Genomic DNA, 17,628 nt, shown 5'->3' with positions numbered 1-17,628 from the left:
TATAATTTGGTAATCTTCAGCAAAATCTCATTAAACTATACACTGGTCTCTGTTGTGCTGTTGGAAATTAGGGAAGATGAAAGCACATTCTGAGATTAAAAGGTAGAAGAAGGAAAAAGGAATTCCATCCTCCAAGTCCAAAGTGGTGTCTCTTTCTTCCCATTTGAAAACGACTGTGCCCAGAAGAGCATTAACCTCATGAGGTAATGATCAGAGCTTTCTGAGACTCCATAGTAGACACAGTGAACTCTCTGGTAAACAAGGTAGTAGCTGGCCTAGTTTTAGCCAATATATTGCCATCATGTAATTTATTAAAGCTCCACTTGCTTTGAATTAGTGCCATCCTCCCATCTGCCTCAATGCTTGGTGGGTAGAAAGTTTGTATTGGAGGCAGGAATTAAACAAACAAACAAACAAAACAAGCCAATTCTGCCATGCATCAGGGCTTAGTGAACAGAGAGCTTGATCTGGATTTCAGACCCAAGCTGCTGGATTCTCATCCCTGCTGCCCTTGTACAGAACTGAAGCAGCACAAATTCTGTAATGGCCCTGAGCATTAGCCTAAAATACTCTGAGAAACAGCAAAAGGTGCCTGTGCGGTGTGCACTTAATAATAAAAGGAGTCATGGATTTTCGAAATATTCTGGTAGAAGGAGGCTCACCTGTTACTCCTTCTGGGGGAATATTTATATTTTAAAAAGAAAAAAGGCTGGAATACACACATATTTTATTTTTCAAACTTGGTTATTCTCTGTAGGGGGATCATGTGTTATTATTTTAGGAAGAATTTTCCAAATTTCCTTGAGATGAATTAATTTTGTAATCAGAAAAAAAAAATCCAATTTTTTAAAAAATATATAAATTGTAGAACGAGGAGTGTTGTCTCATCTAGAACATAAACTAGGTCCACTACTGAGGTTCAAAGTTTTCTGGTCATCTTTGGCATACTGATGGGGCTAAAAGTCTTTATTTAGCCTGTGGAACAGGGAGACCTCCAAGAAAAGAATTCACACTAAGTGAGAAGCAAGTCTGCAAATATGTTTAGCTCAGGAACAAAACCTAGGTTTTTGAAGGGGAAGAGTCTGTCTGGCTTGTGGATTTCTCTTCAGGTCAACCTTTCCCACTTATGTCTTAGGGATAGAAAAGGGCATGCAAGTAAACACTGATGAAGTTTTTCTTTTCAATTTTTATTACGGAAACTTTCAAACATATACAAAAGTAGAGAGAATAATATAATGAACTCCCAAATATCCATCACACAGCTTCAAGAACTATCAATTTATCGCCAATCTTGCTTCATCTATACACTCACCTATCCCACCCTCAGATTATTTTGATTCAAATACCAGTAGCATCTCATTTTATCTGTAAAATTTACCGTACATTTTTTTCTAAAAGATAAGGATAAAAAAAAAATGTAACTGCAGTACCATATTACACCTACAGAAAAAAAATGGGAGAAATACGTTTTTATTTAAAATTCTGCAAGGACTAGGGGGAACAATCAATACACTTCACTGGTACCATGAGCAAAGGTGTAACACTAAAATGAAGGCCAAGTTTTATCCCATATAATCGCTTTACAATGCAAAAGAAAGCCACTCTGGGTCTCTGCAGGTAGCATGCTGACATCATAACCCCCTTGGCAAAACTTCATAACATTTCCTCTAAATATCTTTATCATTTTCTTAAAGTTGCCCTCCTAAAAGCAGCTGATCCAAGTCTTCTCTTTCTAAATTCTTCATTTTCTGTTCCCTACTCACAGAAGTTTCCCCGCACCCGATACTTTATTCAAGTCAAGTGGCATCAATTTAGCTGTCTCTCAGTCCTCTGCATTCATACATGCAGAAAACAGGTGGGATAAAGAGCTAGCAGCATGTACTGGAAAAGGGGATAAAACTACAGCCAGTTGAATTATTAAGAGATGCAAAAGAAACCTAGGCAAACTAGGAGTCATAATTCAATTTAGAAACTGCCTATACTGCAGTCTTTGCCAGCTCTGACATCAAATAATACAGTATAGTGAAGATTTAAAATGAGAAAGACAATGTTTTCTTCAAAGAGATGTTAAGATTACTTGAAAGAAGTGGCGAGGACATCGCAAAAACATCAAATTGAGTATTTGCACATCACTTTAAAATTTATTTTATAAAAACTCACAATATTAGCTTTTGTTCACTATATTTACGTTTATAGTTAGTTTTATAGCAAGTGATTTTTTGAATAAAATTTTAAGCAAATTAGCAACAGTACAAAACCACTGAAGTTATTACACAAAGGACTGAGTCTACAAAATGCTGCTCTAATTGATGGGGAAATCTTAAAACTGTGTTAGCCTCTGTGTGGTATGACATAGAAATATGAGTAATAATTCTTCCCCTTCAACATCTTACAACTGCCTTGAAAAGTTTCTGAAATACCCGATACAAAAATCCACATGTATGGTGCCTAGCCAGTATATATACTCTACTAGCACCACAGTGGAAGGGTGATGTTTTCCAACATGGTGATGACAAAATCTGAATTAAGTCCAAAAACCTTCAATGATGTCAACCATTTCAAGTAGTGTCTCAGATGCAGAATATGCAAAGGGTAAGGGAACATGGGCCTTGCTCTCAAGGATATCATAATCTAATGGAGAAGGCAGAAACATGAACAAAGCACAACAAAAGGTGCTGAAGTAAGAGTCTGTTCACGTACACAGTACAATAACCAAGGTGAGAGAAGTCAGTAGAATAGACAGGGAAGGGCTGTCCCAAGATGTCGGAGGAAACCCCAATGAGCTGTCTCCGTGGAAACCTAGAAGTGGTCACCTGTACTTGACAATTCCATTGATCGATGGTTCACAGTAATACTTCCTTCAAAGCAATCCTGAAGATCTTGCTTTTATCTGGAAAAACAAACCAGTACGCAATTAGCAGGCTTATACAAATTTAACAATTTCTCCAAATGACAAATTTACAAGGTGCCTATTATCTGCATCACTCGCTTCACATTTGGAAAGGCTTCAAAGAGTTATCTAACATATATGCAATATGAGTCTGGATGAGCAGCTGAGGGAGTTACACGTCAACATGTATTATGACACAAAAAAAGTCAGTAAAGAAATGATTCTAGTTTTGCAAAAGGGGGGTGGGTGGTCATCTAAGACAAAAATACCTAAATCCATGTTCTAGAGTCTAGGCTTATGGATCTAATAAAGGCTGGTGGGAAATCAGCGTTTGCAATCTAGTGGTCATGCAGCCATGCAACATAAGTAAGTACAATAATGAACTGTGAGAACCATGACGCACAAAACAGTTTCTTAACCCAGGTCAACAGAAAATGCTTCTCATAGAGGTTTATGAACTATTTTTATTACCTCCAATTTTATGTTTTAAAAATACTTAGCATCAGATACTTAGATAACTTAGCTGAATGAGCAAGATCTGGAACAAGGTGAAAAACTTAGCTTTGTCTGATTCCAAAGCCCCATTGTAGTTTCTATCACATCAAACACTCCCTAGTAAAACTGCATGTTTTACCTCCGTCACTTTCCATTTCTGATAATGCTGCCAGCACATAAATATTTAAAATCTACTAACCACAGTATTAAAGGTTTATCAAAAGACATGCCATGGAAATAATGTTAGTTACAGAAAAGACGTAATTATTTTAGATAGGAGTCCTGATGACAAACAAGTATCCAGGCAAATGTAAGAGTTTTTAATTCAGCACCTCAAAAGATTGACGCATGAGATGAAATATTTATTATAAATCTTTAAGAGGGATTGTTCAGTTGCCCTAACACCTAGAAAGTCTCCAACAGCTGATTATCAAGAAAGGTACATTACTTAACTGGGATGTCATCACCATATCGATGCCATTCCTGTGGTTACTGGTAGTCAGGAAGATTAACTGGAATGCTGCAAAATTCAAATATGTGAACTAACTTTCTTTCAAACACCAGCTTATGCTGAGAAAACCATGGCTGTTCTAAGGGTATTGAGAAAGGGGCAATGGGTGCTGAAAATTGAGTGTGCGTGCTACGTCATACTCTAGAAACAGTTTTCCTGATAAGACGCATGGATGTGTTTGACTAAGAATACCTTCCTGAGAAATATCTACTCTATAAAGCAGTATTTTGGTAGAGTTATTCTATAAACTCTATTTGGGCTAACATGGGGAATGGTCATTTTCAGTAAGCAGTCAAAACTTACCAGCTGTGAACAATTTTTGCAAATCAAATCACGCACATATAAAGAAATTTCTGAAAAGAGCCAATTAGATCGCATTTCTAAAGATAAAATTATTGTGGAATATGACAAGAGCACAAGATGCCAAATTTCTTAAATCATTTTTTTAAAATTCAAAACCGATCATTTTAACCAATTCATACCACAGAAGGGCTTGCTGACAAGGGCTAATACTGCGAATGAAATAACGACTCAAGAAAGAAAATTGATGAAAAATGCCAGACAACCAAGGTGGACAGATTTTAAATGCCTTCGGTACAAAATCACAAGACTAGTACCAAAAATGCGCACACGCACATGAGCGCGCGCGCGCGCCTCACACACGAGAACACGCGCGCGCGCACAGACACACACACACACACGCACTCACACACACACACACACAGACACACACACACAGGCTGGATGAGCAGCTGAGGCACCTTTAAAGAAAACCCATACGGTTTAGGCATTCTAAACTGTATTAAACAGCGCTACCAAAAAGCGATTCTCAAAGCATCTGAGAAACATGCAAATTGCCCGAAAACAGTGCCTGGCAACTGAGACAGTTTGCAAGCGTGATTCAGAGGTCTGGCAAGGAAACAAAAGGAGCCCCCCTCCCCCGGGGAGGCCGCACGGGGCACAGGAGGTGCGCCCGCACTAGGTGGTGTAGGGCAGGCGGAAAGCAGAGGGGTCTGTGCAGGAGCGGTACATACTAGGGGTCGCTCCCGGGGTCGGACGGGGCCACGGAGTTTCCATTGGTGGGGGAACCGCCCAGCTTTAGTTTCTCCAGGTATTCGGCATGCACGGGCTTGTGGCACTGGAGGACCTTGATGGCATCTTCGATTTTGAACCATTCTCGCTTCCTCCCAATGCTCACCGAATCTTCCCAATCCTCCAGAATCTCAGTGACAGTCAGGACATACACATAGGTCCTGTGCTTGCGATCTTGGTTCTGTTCGAAGACGCCCAGGAGCCGGCCTAACTTGCCCCTGACCCCCGCCTCCTCGTACACCTCTCGGACGGCCGCGCCGCTCGGCTCCTCCTCGGGCTCCATGCCCCCGCCCGGCACGATCCAGCGGTCCGGGTACCGGCTGCTGCTCACTAACAGCACTTCGTCCTCGCGCTCGCTCCGGAAGCACAGACACGCAGCTCGCTTCTTGAAGCCCTCTGGGTCGTAGGTCCGCGTCTGGTTCGGCTTGCACTTCATCCTCCCAGCCGCCTGCTCCCGCGCTCGCTGCTGCTCGGGCCGCCGCCGGAGGAGGTGCTGCGGGAAGAAAGGGCCGCGAGGGGCGTGGAGAAGACGCTCTCTGCCCGCGAGCCCCTAGACTAAGACAAGACCGGCGGGGGCGGGGGCGGGAACGGCGAGGACGTCAGTCAGTCCGCCCCTCCGCGGCCGGGGTCCCGAGTGCGGACGCCTGCGTGGAGGAGGCGCGTGGCCGCCGCCGCCCACCACCGCCGCTCTGCACGCAGCCCACTCGCGGCTCCTGCGCGCGTCGCCCCCTCCTCTGCCGCTCCCGCAGGGTCCGGGAGGTGAGGCGCCTTCGCGTGCGCGTCCGCGTGCGCGTCCCTTTCCACGTGCGCGTTCCCGCCGGAGGGCGAGGGGCGGGGGCGCTGGCGGAGGACGGGCGGGGGTCTCTGCTCCCGCAGCACAGCGCCTCGGGCCCACTGCGCAGGCGCCCCGCACCTCTCGGGCTGGGAATCTCCTTCACGCGGAGTTCAATTCACCGCATTGTGACTGGGCCCGCACTGTTTCCACGTGTGCGGTGGAGCTAAACGTGCCTGCGGCGCTGCGGGACGCTTCTCCTCACTGCCCACGAAACACGCAGGCGCCCATTCTCCACATCGGAGGGTCAAGTGCATCTCCATCATTGCCCATAATGAATGGTACCGGCCTGTTTATTATACTGAGGCCCGGGTTTGTCAAAGGATCCCTGGCGTTCTTGGATCAAAGTCTTACCTAATCTGCGCTGAGTCATATCTTGCAGTTTTATTTCTACAGCACGTTGTTCACCTCGCCGGGCACCTTGGCACAGCCCGTAACTGAACCTTTTCTTCAAGCCCTGTTCACATCTTACCTCCCCTGTTCCTCAGTTTCTTCATCAGTAAGCCCCTTGCCGACTTCAGTTGAGTCATAGTCACCCAACAGCTGGAGAACCACAAGCAGTGTTTTATTAAATCCAAGAGTCTGCACCCTCCACACACTCCACTCTTCTTTCTCATTGATAAGTAGTGGTTGGGCTTTCCCTTCTTATTCTACATTTTGACTTTTAGAAGCCTCCCGGTGTGGACTGCAGCAAGGCACCTCTCCGCTTGCTCATCCTGTCCTCTAGGCCAAGCAGTACCCCCCTGACCCCATCCAAAAAGTCAACAACCTAAAAGTTTCCCTCTCCTCCTAAATTTTTGTATTGTTTTCTTGCTCTAACAGTAGTAGTAGCCTTGTGGAAAAGAACTCTGATGTCCCCCAACTTTTTTGCCATATTGCAACTTAGGCATCACTGTCTCTTACCAACAGACTGCTGGCTTCAGACAGCAGGATGACCAGAACTCACTTTTCCAATGACGTAATTTCTTAGTCAAGTGGAAATCCACTGAGATGTAGGTGGGAAATAGTTAGGAAACATACAGTCCAGTCTTTAAATAACAAGTTAGTTCAGCTTCTTAGGGTCTGTTCCACTGCATTTATACCCACAATACCTCGTGAAAATGATCCTCTTCCCAGTGGCAACTGACGCCTGCAATAGAGCATAATATGATACAAATGTCTTTGTTGTATATGAAGAAAATGACTGGATGGAGACAAAGAGAATGACTTCAGCCAATAAAGCCACCTACTGCTACTGCCACATTTTAGCAATCTACAGGTGACCAAGAACATATAAAAGAATGAAACACCCCATGATTAAAAAACAAATGAGGAAAATAGAGTTTAGCAGGCTGAGTTCCTCAGTGTGCCCACACTCATGAATAAACAAGTGATGTTAAAGCACTAGAGAAAAAGAGAGTCTATTACAATCAGGATCTAGGCAACTATACCTATTATCACCAATATCACTAAATACTGTTGTTAGTGATGTTAAAGCACTAGGGAAAAAGAGAGTCTATTACAATCAGGATCCAGGCAACTATACCTATTATCACCAATATCACTAAATACTGTTGTTAGTGTTTTCCCAGGGTAATGAGATTGTAAAGAGAAAGAACCCTGTCGTTTTGGTAAAGAAGACAAAATTGTCATTATTTGCAGATAGTATGGATATGTTCTTTAAACACCTAAAAAAAACCCGGTGTGAATAGGAATTCCTTTAAGTGGTATGATGAAAACAGTAATATTTAAAATACCAAGAGCTTTCACGTGTAAAATTAGAATGGAGAAATGAGATTCACAGTAGCAATATCAAACACACCAAAATAAATTATATCAAGGAATCCTAAAGATATGGTTAGGACATTCTTGTAGAAAATGATAAACATGTACTCAGCTTTGAATGTAGATTTGAATAAATGAGAAGGAATTCTAGCTAAGGCGGGAGACCCGGCTGCTCTCTGGTCGGGGGAGTGAGCCAACCCAGCGCCAGGAACGTCACAGGTCTATTCCACAATTACCAGGTACTATATCTTTCTCTCACCAGAGGGGCCATTTTCTAGTTTATTCCATCACCTCTACATCAGATTATGCCTATTTCATATACCTCTGCAGAGTGTAGGTTTATTGGAAGGGAGAGGAGTAGCACCATTATTATATGGAAGGAGGTCCGGGCTGGATCCCCAGTGGCAAAGACGTGCATAGCATGTCACTGGATGAAGAGATCCAAGCTAACAGGTTTAGTATAATGCCAGGAAAATAGTCTATTTTGTCATCACTCCTGACATAGATTTTGACTTACTGATGGTCTGCTTTATTTTATGCACTTTATATTCATTTACCAAGAAACTTGAAAAATGAGTAGCAGGAGCCTCCTTAAGCTGATTAAGAAACAGGCTGAGAAGGGTATAAGAAAGTAAGGCAGTAAGTGATGGAGCTCAGAATCACACAGCGTGGTCTGCCAGACTCCACAGGTCATCCTCTTCCATTCATTATGCCAAACTGCACGTATGTTGAGAGCTGCCGAGATGCACAGTGCATATCATGGCTTTGGTGCAGACCTCCTCCTTCCATTGTTTTTTTCTACCTAATATATCCAGGCACCCCTGAGAACATAGCTCCAATGTTATGATCTAAAGCTGAGAGGATCTGCTCTGAGGCCAACAAGTCTGGGATACTTACTTCTGCATGTGTGTGTGTGTGTGTGTGTGTGTGTGTGTGTGTGTGTGTGTTAGAAAGGAGTGGGCAGACTGGAAAGTAACAGTGCCATAGAAGCATCATTGTGGGATGTTGACTGAATGAATGATGACTATAGAGGCTACATGGACCACAAAGGACTGTTGCTATTGTGTCTGCTGATTGTTCATGAGAGATTTCAAGTGAAAGATGGGTGAACATAGGTAGCTCCACGCATGTTTTCACTTGGGCGGGGGGGGGGGGTTGGTGGGTTCTGTCTTTCCAACCACTCGCCACATGTTTCCAAATTCTATACTTCTTCCTGTACATTGGACATTGTTTCTCCCTCAGCCACAGAAGAGGCTTCATAGTATGCCTATACAAGGTAATTCGGTAGAGACTTGTCACAAACAAAGTGATTGAACAAAACATACCTCCCCAGTGTTTCTCCTTGACTCATCGATGAATCTCGGGATGAATAACAGACTTGTAATTTTATGATTTCGTGAGTTATGGCACAGATGTGTAGTCAAAGGTTTCATCACAAAGATGAAGGGATGCCAAATCTAGGTGAGTGTTTGCACTCTCTCAAAGAGGCAGCACATTAGGCTTCTTTGGTCACTACCTAAGTTTCCCTGACTGGTGTCCTCCTTTGCACTGATACTATCACCTCTGTAGACTAACAATTCAGCACCTAAACCCTTTCTAGTGCTCCTATGTTAAGACCCTACAAGATTAGGGCCCCATTTCCTCTTTGACTTCATCGCTATGATTCTCCATTTCAGTCACTCACCCCCAACTCACATGGATTCTTACAGTGTCCGGACTATGTCAGCCAGGCCCCCTCCTTAGGATGTTTGCTCTAACTAACCCATTTGCCTGGGATGCTCCTCACCCACATCTGCCTAACATCCTCCCTTCTTCTGTCAAGGCCTTGCTCAGTCCTCAGGTCCTCATAGGGACCTGCCCAGGACACCATATTTTACATTGCTAAGTGGAGACATCTTCCCCACCCCCAGCTTTATTCTTTATCCCCTTAACCTTGGCCTAAATTGTCTATTTAGTACACCACTTAGGAGCTGTGTTATTTACTTCTTTGTTACATGCGTTGCTTATCTCTCTCCTCTCACGTAGTTCCGGCTTGAATACAAGCTCCCCGATCTTAGGGGGTTTTGTCCTTTGTTCACCAGTATATCTCAAGCAACCCAGAACTTTGCTGAGCACACTTTGTCTTCATCCAGACAATATCTAGATGTGATGAAGAATGCCTGTCTCCCCCACTGCACTGTGGCAGCCTTGAGGATAAAGACCTTGTTTCATTGGTCTGTGTCAACCCACATCCAGGACACTTTCTGATACAACTGGAAAGGTACAGCTGGATATTTGTGGAATGAATGCACCTTTTGAAAATGACACTCACAGGGAAGTCATTGCTGTTTCTAAACTGTAGTCGTTCCGGTAGGTGCCACCTGTGTCAGCTGCCATGCAGACTCTGCTCCCTGGGTAGCAGATCTGTGAGGGCCATGAGTCTGCTTCACTTTCTTGGATTCCTCATAGGGTTAGTGTAGTTCTTCCCGCACAGCATGGCTCTGGGTGGTGGTTCCAGGTCTCAGTCATTCATCACCTAAATGGTTTTTACTTTATCTCTGCAGAGCATCTACTATATTTACATATAATATTTTATTATATTTTATATAAATAAAACTATCATTGAGAATAAAGGACTCTTATATAATTAATCACAATGGAAGCCAAACAATGTAAAGAAGTACTGGAAATAAAAGTTGAAATTTATGTTAAGTAATAGTACACGTCATGATGGGTCCCTACACTAGCATTGCATCATTTTTCTTTCATTTAATCCTAAAACAGAACAAGACCTCCAAGTAAATATTTCCATTTCCATAAGGGAGAATGTGGAGAGCAAGGACATTATTTCGATTGCCCAGCATCTGACAGCTAAAAGGGAGTCACGTGAGGCGGAAACTCAGGGCTCCTTGGTGATAGCACTCCACCAGGACTGCAATGTGGCCAGAGCACCACCAAACTCCCCCAGCAGTCCTGCCTTATTCCCCTCCTTTTGTGCACTGATACCACTCTCCAACATCTTCATCCCATCTCCAAATGTTTTAGAAGCGCTTCATCCCAGACATCTCTCCCCAGCTCCTTTGGACAGGGATTGGTGTGTTCCACACTGATTTCTGCTGTGGCAGATGAAAGGTGACTATTTAGAGTCCTTGGGAAGGACTGAAATAATTGTTATTTACACCTCCTTTGTGACTCTTGATGACTGTGGGTCCTGAGGAGGGTCCTTTGTTGCCGCGCAAGTTGCCTTGTGTGAGAATACAGTTCTTGGCAGAATGCCCTTCCCTTCCGCAGAGATATCAGACCTGCCCGGGAAGAAAGATAGTCTACTTATCAAGACACTGTGCATGCACAGGCCCACACACCATGAGACCCGTTCCCTCAGCGGCAAAACAGGTTTCTCAGGGTTACCACACTGTCCCACAAATTTCACAGGCTCCTCAGAGTAAGACAACAAGGCACATACAATACAAGTGATGTTTGTTACCAGAAATGGGTTCAGGAAAATGGCTGCATTGCCTCTTTCCCAGCAAGATTTCAAGCACCCCCAGTAATCAGCCTGTTCTGGGAAGCTGCACCATGAGTGGTAGATCGGCTGCAAAACTGGGTTTTGAGACAGGAATCATTCTTTGGAAATTTGATTAGTAGGAAAATATCTTTTTCTTTTCTTTTTTTCCCCCATCTTTTCTCTGGTTACTTATTTCATTGCAAGTCAGTAGTTTTGTTAGCAGTTTGCTGAAAGTACAGTTGATATCTCCTAGGAGAAGATGCCAGTTAGACTCTTAGTTTCTAAACTTTATTTTAGCTTTGGTCAAACAGCTTTTACTTCCAGCCTACATCCCAGAGGAAGTATCCTTGACTGGTGGCTTCGGGTGAACTTTCTGATGGTGGAATGCCCAATATACTTGTAGAGGTATCCTATTTGTTTGGTTTTGTTTATTTCTTAAATTACAATATTAGAAGACATGATTTTAAAAAAAAGCTATGAGGGTCTACCATGTGTCAGTGACTTTCTGTTTCTCAGTGCTAATTTTCATCAAATCCCCATGACATAAGTACCATTATTCCAATTTCACAAGTGAGGAAATTATAGCTCAGGAGGATGGGTAACTTGCCCCTGATCACACAACTAGGAAGTTCCAGAGCTGGGATTTAGAAGAACTGCTGTAACCATTAAATGCCTGTATTTCTCAACATATGCCACATTAAAAAGATAGAAAAGAATGCAGTTTTGAAAATCACCAATGTAAATTTTTAAATTCTATTCCATTACTATATTATCATTCTGTTTTTAGAGTTTTGCTCATAACAAATAATTATTTTCCTGTGCATAAAATATTGAGTTTATAATGACATGAGAGTTGGGGGTGGCCGACCGGGAAGACGTACAGATGACTAAGTCCTGGGAGTTGTTGCTTTAAGCCATATTGTGTGCTGAAAACTATGCAGTGTAGAGACACATGGCCAAATGATCCAGATTTCTAGTCATCCAACACCTAGCTTCTAGATGTTAGCATGGCAACTTCAAAGCCACATATATAGACCTACAAAGAAAACATCTCCTGTGCTAACTCCACAGTGGAAGTGGGTGTTTTAGCTGACGGTGAATCAATATGAAATAAATGAGTTCAACAAATAATCAATAATACCTACCATGTTTCCTGTAGTGTACTTCATACAGGACATGCAAACAGCATAGAAAACATACTCCCAGTCTTTAAATGTGTTGTAGGAAAACAAGCAGAAGAGAGGAATGCACTTTATGAATTAGAAGTCCCAGGGTGCAGTTGCTGTGCCAGAGGGGAACAGCGGAGGAGGGGACGAAAACACTGGAAAGCAGAGAGCATAGGGGGAAATAGGAGCAGAAGTCAGATCAGGGGAACTGACTCCTTGTGCCTAGGAACCTGCATAGCTCTCCCTGAATGTTTCATTGTCTGGGGCTCACAGACTTGATCCTATATTCCTGAACATTTATGATTTTCACCAAAAACAATTAATGGCATTACCAGTCTTATTACTCATTAATTTCTCCATTTAACTCTAAATGACTTTATTGCATCATCACTCTCTTTGCAAAGACATGGGGAATTTTCAAGGTCCTTCCACTGTGAGGACTTTGAGAGACCACTGAGAGGCTATTAGAAAAAGCTACACTGATCAAAAAACAGATAGTCAGCAATACGTGGGCACTAGAGGCTATTGAATATAGGGATCTGGGAGGTCAGTCAGAAATTCTCTCTGTTCCAGGCACTGAGGTAAGGTCTGTGGTTAGAGAGATCATTCAGCCTGATCTAGCTGTCTAAGAGCACAAAGTCGGGCAGGGTGATCTTAACCCCAGTGGTTTGCAAAGATTTGTCAAATGTGTTTAGCAAGGTGGTGTTGTACACACACACACACACACACAATTAAAAAATTAGAATTCTGGAACTCTGCTAAGATCATAGAGTGTTGGAGTCAGTCTATCTGACTCTAAAGCCTCAAAGAATGTCTATGACAACAGACCCTTTTGAATAATGATTTATTACAGTTTAATTCAGAGCCACTACCAGCAATTACCCTGAATGCATGTCTGCTGTTGCCCCACAGGGAACCTTCGAAGGGAACGTTTTCTTATCTAAAGGACTGGGACAGAATGTACAGCTCCAGCATCCAAACTGTGCACACTGAGTATGGCACCTGGCTTACCAGAAAGTGGCCTTTTCGTTGCTGTCACACTACAAGGTATGTTTTTGCCTCCGTATTGCAATTAATCTTTACTGCATAAAATTTAGAGTGCTCAGCCTAGAGCACTCCACCTCACTTGTTTCAATTTGTACCTCAGAGCCCATGTGGTCACTCCTGGGACAGAAATGATTCCTTATCCTCTCCAGTAGGTTGTTGTACAATACAGAGAGTTACCTTCACCACAACAGACTCAACTTACTAATAATGTAGACATTAGCTTTCTATTACTGTGTGACAAATTGCCACAAATTTGGCAGCTTAAACCAACACATGATTATGATTTCACAGTTTCCATAGGTCCAATGTGTGTCGCATGGATCAGGTGAGTTCTCTGCATAGCATCTCACAAGGCTGAAATGAAAGTGTCAGCTGGGCTGGGGTCTTAGCTGGAGGCTCTGTGGGGAAGCTGCCTCTCAGCTCATTCAGGTGGTTAGCAGATTCAACTGCTGTGGTGGCAGGACTGACCCTCCATCATCAAGCGAGTAACAACATTGTGTCAAGTTCTTCTTGTGCTTCAAACCCTTCTTGTTTCTCCTGCTGCTGCTAGCCAGGGCATACTGTCTGCATTTACACAGCTCCTGTGATTATATTTGGCTCTTTTGGGTAATCTGGGATAATCTCCCTGATTTAAGGCCCACAGTTTAGTGAGCTTAATTATAACTACAGAATCTCTTCTGCCATGTAAGCTACACACATATGTGCATAATAAGAACTCATCTTATTCACAGTCCTGGGATTATGGTGGGAAATCTCTGGAGACCATTTTCAGAATTGTGCTTAGCACATCCTCCAGTAACTGTCAGTTAATTGTTTTTGAAAGCCCTGTTTTGTGACCCTGAATGTCTGTATTCTTGTGAATATACTGCCCACTCTTTATAGAGGTGCATTAACCCTTTGAGTAGTGATTTTTTTCATGCTTGCTAATTCCTGGAAGTGAGTTTTTTTTTTTTTCAAAGAATGAAATTAGTTACAGTTACAGTGTTATTAACTTAAAATCATGTTTGTTTGATAACCAATTTATGGAAACAAGTAGAACATACCTTTGCCTTTTTTTAACGTTACCTTACACATGTGTGATCGTACTGTGGATGGTCAGAAGGCACGAGGACGTACATGAAAATTCATACTACTCAGACGGTTAAGTCATCATGTGGCCTTACTTCAACAAGAGGCTTGTGCCTTCCCAAGTGTATTAGTCAGGGTTCTCCAGAGGAATGAAACCGAGAATGTGTGTGTGTGTAGAGAGAGATAGAGAGAGAGAAAGAGATAGAGTCAGTTAGACAGAAAAATATGTCCTATACAGCATTGGACCACATCATTATGGTGGCTGAAAAGTCCTAGATTTTGTGGTTGGCAAGCTGGAGACTTGAGGGAGTACTTCCAGTTCAAAAAGTGCTGGAATTGAGTTGCAAGAAGACCCAGTTTTTCAGTTCAGGTTCAAAGGCAAGAAAAGACCAATATCTTGCCTCATGCAGTCAGGTAGGAGAGGTTCCCTCCTGCCTGAGAGAAGGTCAGCTTTTATTTCTATTCAGGTTTTCAAGGCATTGGATACAGGACACCCATGTCAGAGAGGACATTCTGCTTTACCCAGTCTGCCCATTCAAATATTAATCTCATCTAAAGCATCCTCACTGACACACTCAGAACAATGTTTGAGCTAATATCTGGGCATCCTGGGGCCCAGTCAAGTTAACACTTAAAATTACACATATCACTAAGCATCTTGACACAGTTCATAAAATAACATTCACTCTAAAATTCTTATTGTATTTTAGTGCAATTCTCTTTCTTCTTATTTTCTTGTAATATAGAGGTCTGAATAATTTCAATTTTCTTGTTGCATGTTAACTAATATCTCTGGGATTATCTTTGTGAAAACAGATCACTAAGCAGTTTGCATTCTTTCCTGCAAAGGGAAATTTTGTACCTTGCAGCATGCAGATTTAATAATACCTACAATTTATGAAATATTTACCACACTTAGCAAGTTCTTCTATAAGATCTTTAAATGCTTTACCTTATTTGGTCAGGAAAACATTAGATATGTGCCCTGTTTAACCTCATTTTCATATGAAGAAACTGAAGTAGGCCCTGTCTGGCCTGGCATGTTGAATTGCCTTGTTTAATTCCTGGTCAGAGTACACAGGAGAAGCGACTATCTGCTCTCCATTCCTTCTTTCCCCCTTCTCTCTCTCTCTCTCTCTCTCTCTCTCTCTCTCTTCTCTCTCTCTCTCTCTCTCTCTCTCTCTCTCTCTCTCTCTCTCTCTGTTCTCTTCACGCAACCATGGCTTGAATGATTTGAGCAAGTTGGCCCCAGGCACTGAGGATGGCACCATGGCCTTGCCTCAGGCACTAAATAAAATAGCATGGTTGCTGAACAATGGGAGCAGCAGCTCTAGATGGGCTGAGCATCACCCGGTAAGGGTCTTGCTGAGTGGATTGCAGCTGGGGCACATGCAAGGGTCTGTCTCTCTGCATCCCGGCCTCTCACTTAAAAAGAACAAAACTGAAGTACAAAAACTGAGTAATTTCTCCAGGACAGCAGCTTGTAAGTGAGAATCCCAGGACTGGAGTCTATGGCTTTAGAAGCAATGTTCCTAACTAATTTGTGTGGCCATATAATTTATCATCCAAACCAGTTTATATAAGTTATCATCCTAACTAGAATGAAAAAGAGCAATACTTAAAGTTATATCTCAACAGGTATAAAACAGAAGTCTTAGATCATACCAAAGGCATTGGTCACTCTTCAGTGAAAATTGTTTTGGTTGCAAGTAGCAGAAAACTCTTACCTAGGTCGGCTAAATTGAAAAGAAAATTCACAATCTCACGTTATTTGTAACATCATCCTCACGTTTCCTTCCTCTACCAGATCGTTCTGTCACACAGAAACTGGCGGGGGTTTTTTTCCTTCTTATAACCAAAACCAAAACAAATAAAGATTTAGTTTCCCCTCACTTCCTCTACCATCTTTAGGGCCATTTATCCTACCCTTCAAAACAACAAAATCTCCTGTAGAGAGTTGTGTACACTCAGTTTCTTTAAATCCTTTCCTCCCGTTCTGTCTCATTCACACACCTATAAAGCTTGTATATTTTCTTTCTGCTAAACTGGAGCTGTTCTTGTCAAGGTAACAGTGATATCAGTATTTTTAAATCAAATGGCTATTTCACAGTCCTCTTCTTAATTGACCCATTTATAATTTTGAACAGTTGATCACTCCTCCACCTGGGTATACTTCTCTTGTGTATTATTCAGGGTTCTCTAGAGAAACAGATCTGATAGGTTATGTATACAGGAAGAGATTTATTGTAAGGAAGTGGCTCATGCAATTGTGGAACCTGAGAAGTCCCTGGATCTGGTGGTGTCTTCAAGCTGGAATGCCAGCAAAGTCTGTGGTGTAAGTTCAAGTACAAAGGCTTAAAAACCAGGGAAGCCTGTGATGTAGATTCATTCTAGTTGGAGTCTGAAGACCTGCAATCTGTAGTGCCGAGGACAAAGGATCCATGTCTCATATCTATTCATCAGATATGAAGGGCCCAATCTCCCCCAAAACTTAACTTCTAATAGTCTACTATTGACCAGATGCCTTACCAATAAATAAAGTCAATTAACACATGTTTTATGTGTTATATGTATTATATAATATATTTTTACAATAAAGTAAGCCAGAAAAAGAAAATGTTATTAAGAAAATCATAGGTTATAGGCATACACATTTCCAGTATTGTTCTGTATTTATCAATATTTTAACTTGATGTGTCATCTCTTTGCAAGATGAAATCATTTGTTAGTACTTACATCAATGTCGTATTATATAATACAAAACACTGTAGATGTTATACATATTACTAACGCTAAATATCAAAAATTAAAAGATAATGTAAAAAATAAATTCATATTTATTACAGGTATAATGATTTATATATTGATAAAAAGAAGCAGCAATATAATTGCTTTATAGTATCCTAATTTAACTTATATGATTGCCTCACAGTAGCCTAGCCTATATACTAATGAATAAATCATTATGAAATATTTATGGGATACAGTATTTTAGTCATATTCGTAATAAAGAATTGGAAACATTGTTATATTTTTAAAAACCTTTGATGATAGGCTGCTTTGCTGTTTCTCGGATTATATGAGAGAGAGGCATACTGTATAGTAATGTAATTACTTGAAAACAAAATTATAAAACAATAAGAAAACTAATATATTATTAATTTACATTTAATATTGTATTTAATATTCACTTTATACCTATGTAAGAATAGGCTATCCATTCAAATACAATTTTTACACACAATATTCTACACAGTGAATACTTAGGTTATGATGGTG

The 17,628-nt window shown here is 41.7% G+C and overlaps 1 protein-coding gene across 2 annotated transcripts; it reads right to left on the bottom strand.

The window, feature by feature from the left end:
- Window positions 1–2,507: 2,507 nt before the first annotated feature.
- Window positions 2,508–5,466, bottom strand: LOC136385936 (diphosphoinositol polyphosphate phosphohydrolase 3-beta). Of its 2 annotated transcripts, XM_066357289.1 has the most exons (2): window positions 4,931–5,466; window positions 2,508–2,890 (listed from the first exon to the last, which is right to left on the bottom strand). In XM_066357289.1, coding segments are annotated over exons 1-2 (495 nt in total). In that variant the 5' UTR covers window positions 5,425–5,466; the 3' UTR covers window positions 2,508–2,889. The 2 variants fall into 2 exon arrangements, with proteins under 2 accessions (XP_066213386.1, XP_066213387.1); XM_066357290.1 differs by lacking the exon at window positions 2,508–2,890 and having other exon boundaries at window positions 4,930–5,466.
- Window positions 5,467–17,628: the final 12,162 nt, after the last annotated feature.

This window comes from Saccopteryx leptura, chromosome X (genome assembly GCF_036850995.1).
Source record: "Saccopteryx leptura isolate mSacLep1 chromosome X, mSacLep1_pri_phased_curated, whole genome shotgun sequence".
Classification (NCBI taxonomy): domain Eukaryota; kingdom Metazoa; phylum Chordata; class Mammalia; order Chiroptera; family Emballonuridae; genus Saccopteryx; species Saccopteryx leptura.
This window is presented reverse-complemented; position numbering and strand designations above follow the sequence as displayed.

Coding starts and splice junctions, on each gene's coding strand:
- LOC136385936 (XM_066357289.1), bottom strand. CDS start 5,424: ATGAAGTGCAAGCCGAACCAGACGCGGACCTACGACCCAGAGGGCTTC.